General features: G+C 48.1%; 1 protein-coding gene across 1 annotated transcript in view; it reads left to right on the top strand.

The window, feature by feature from the left end:
• LOC105448012 overlaps positions 1 to 722 on the top strand; it is a 4,916-nt gene that overhangs the window by 799 nt on the left and 3,395 nt on the right. The window contains exon 2 of the mRNA XM_011686371.1: positions 370 to 559. Coding sequence (XP_011684673.1) covers positions 370 to 559 — 190 coding nt within the window. The remainder of the gene's footprint in view (positions 1 to 369; positions 560 to 722) is intronic.

A 722-nucleotide genomic window follows, 5' to 3' on the forward strand; every position in this document is an offset into this window, starting at 1 on the left:
ACGCATGCACAGCAGCGAGCGGAAATGCAAGAATGCAAGCTCGCGATTTCCTCGCGAGCGAGCGCAAATCAAGGTCGCATGGGAAGACGACACCTGACTTCCCATGCCCAAATATGGTCCGATCACGGACCATTGCGAGGTGAAATAGGATACCAGGAAAATCCTATATAAGGGGCTGCCTAATCGCGCGCCCGGCAGAATTCGATTGAGAGAGTAAAACCGACGTTACGCGCCGCGATCAAGTTGCACGACACCGAGTGCCGGCAAGACAGCCGCGACGCGAACGTGAACATATACGTAGTCACGACCTTAGTGGTGAAACGGGAACATAGTTATAATATTATCGGGGATATATTTGTACCCAAAAAGGGGAAATAAAGTTAATTAACCGTAGAACAGTGTCAAGTGACTGTGTCCCAGCTCATACCCCGCGTTTCCTCGTGGGTCTCTACCCTTTAGGTGGACCGATCCCCAAATTTATTCCTTGTTGCACCGAGAGGTACAACAGGATCGTGCGAGGCTACAAGGTTAAAAATTCTAGCGCTCTAGCGCCTCTTGCGTTAGAAATTGTAAAAGGACATTTCCCTCACTCCGCAACTGGACGACGACGACAACGACGACGATGACGTTTCTTAATCTTAAATTCCCACATTTCGGACTTTACATTGCAATATCCCCGCTCGTAGGGCATGTAGAAAAAAAAAATAAAAACACTTTCATTA

Source organism: Wasmannia auropunctata, unplaced genomic scaffold (genome assembly GCF_000956235.1).
Source record: "Wasmannia auropunctata unplaced genomic scaffold, wasmannia.A_1.0 LD336090.1, whole genome shotgun sequence".
Classification (NCBI taxonomy): Eukaryota; Metazoa; Arthropoda; class Insecta; order Hymenoptera; family Formicidae; genus Wasmannia; species Wasmannia auropunctata.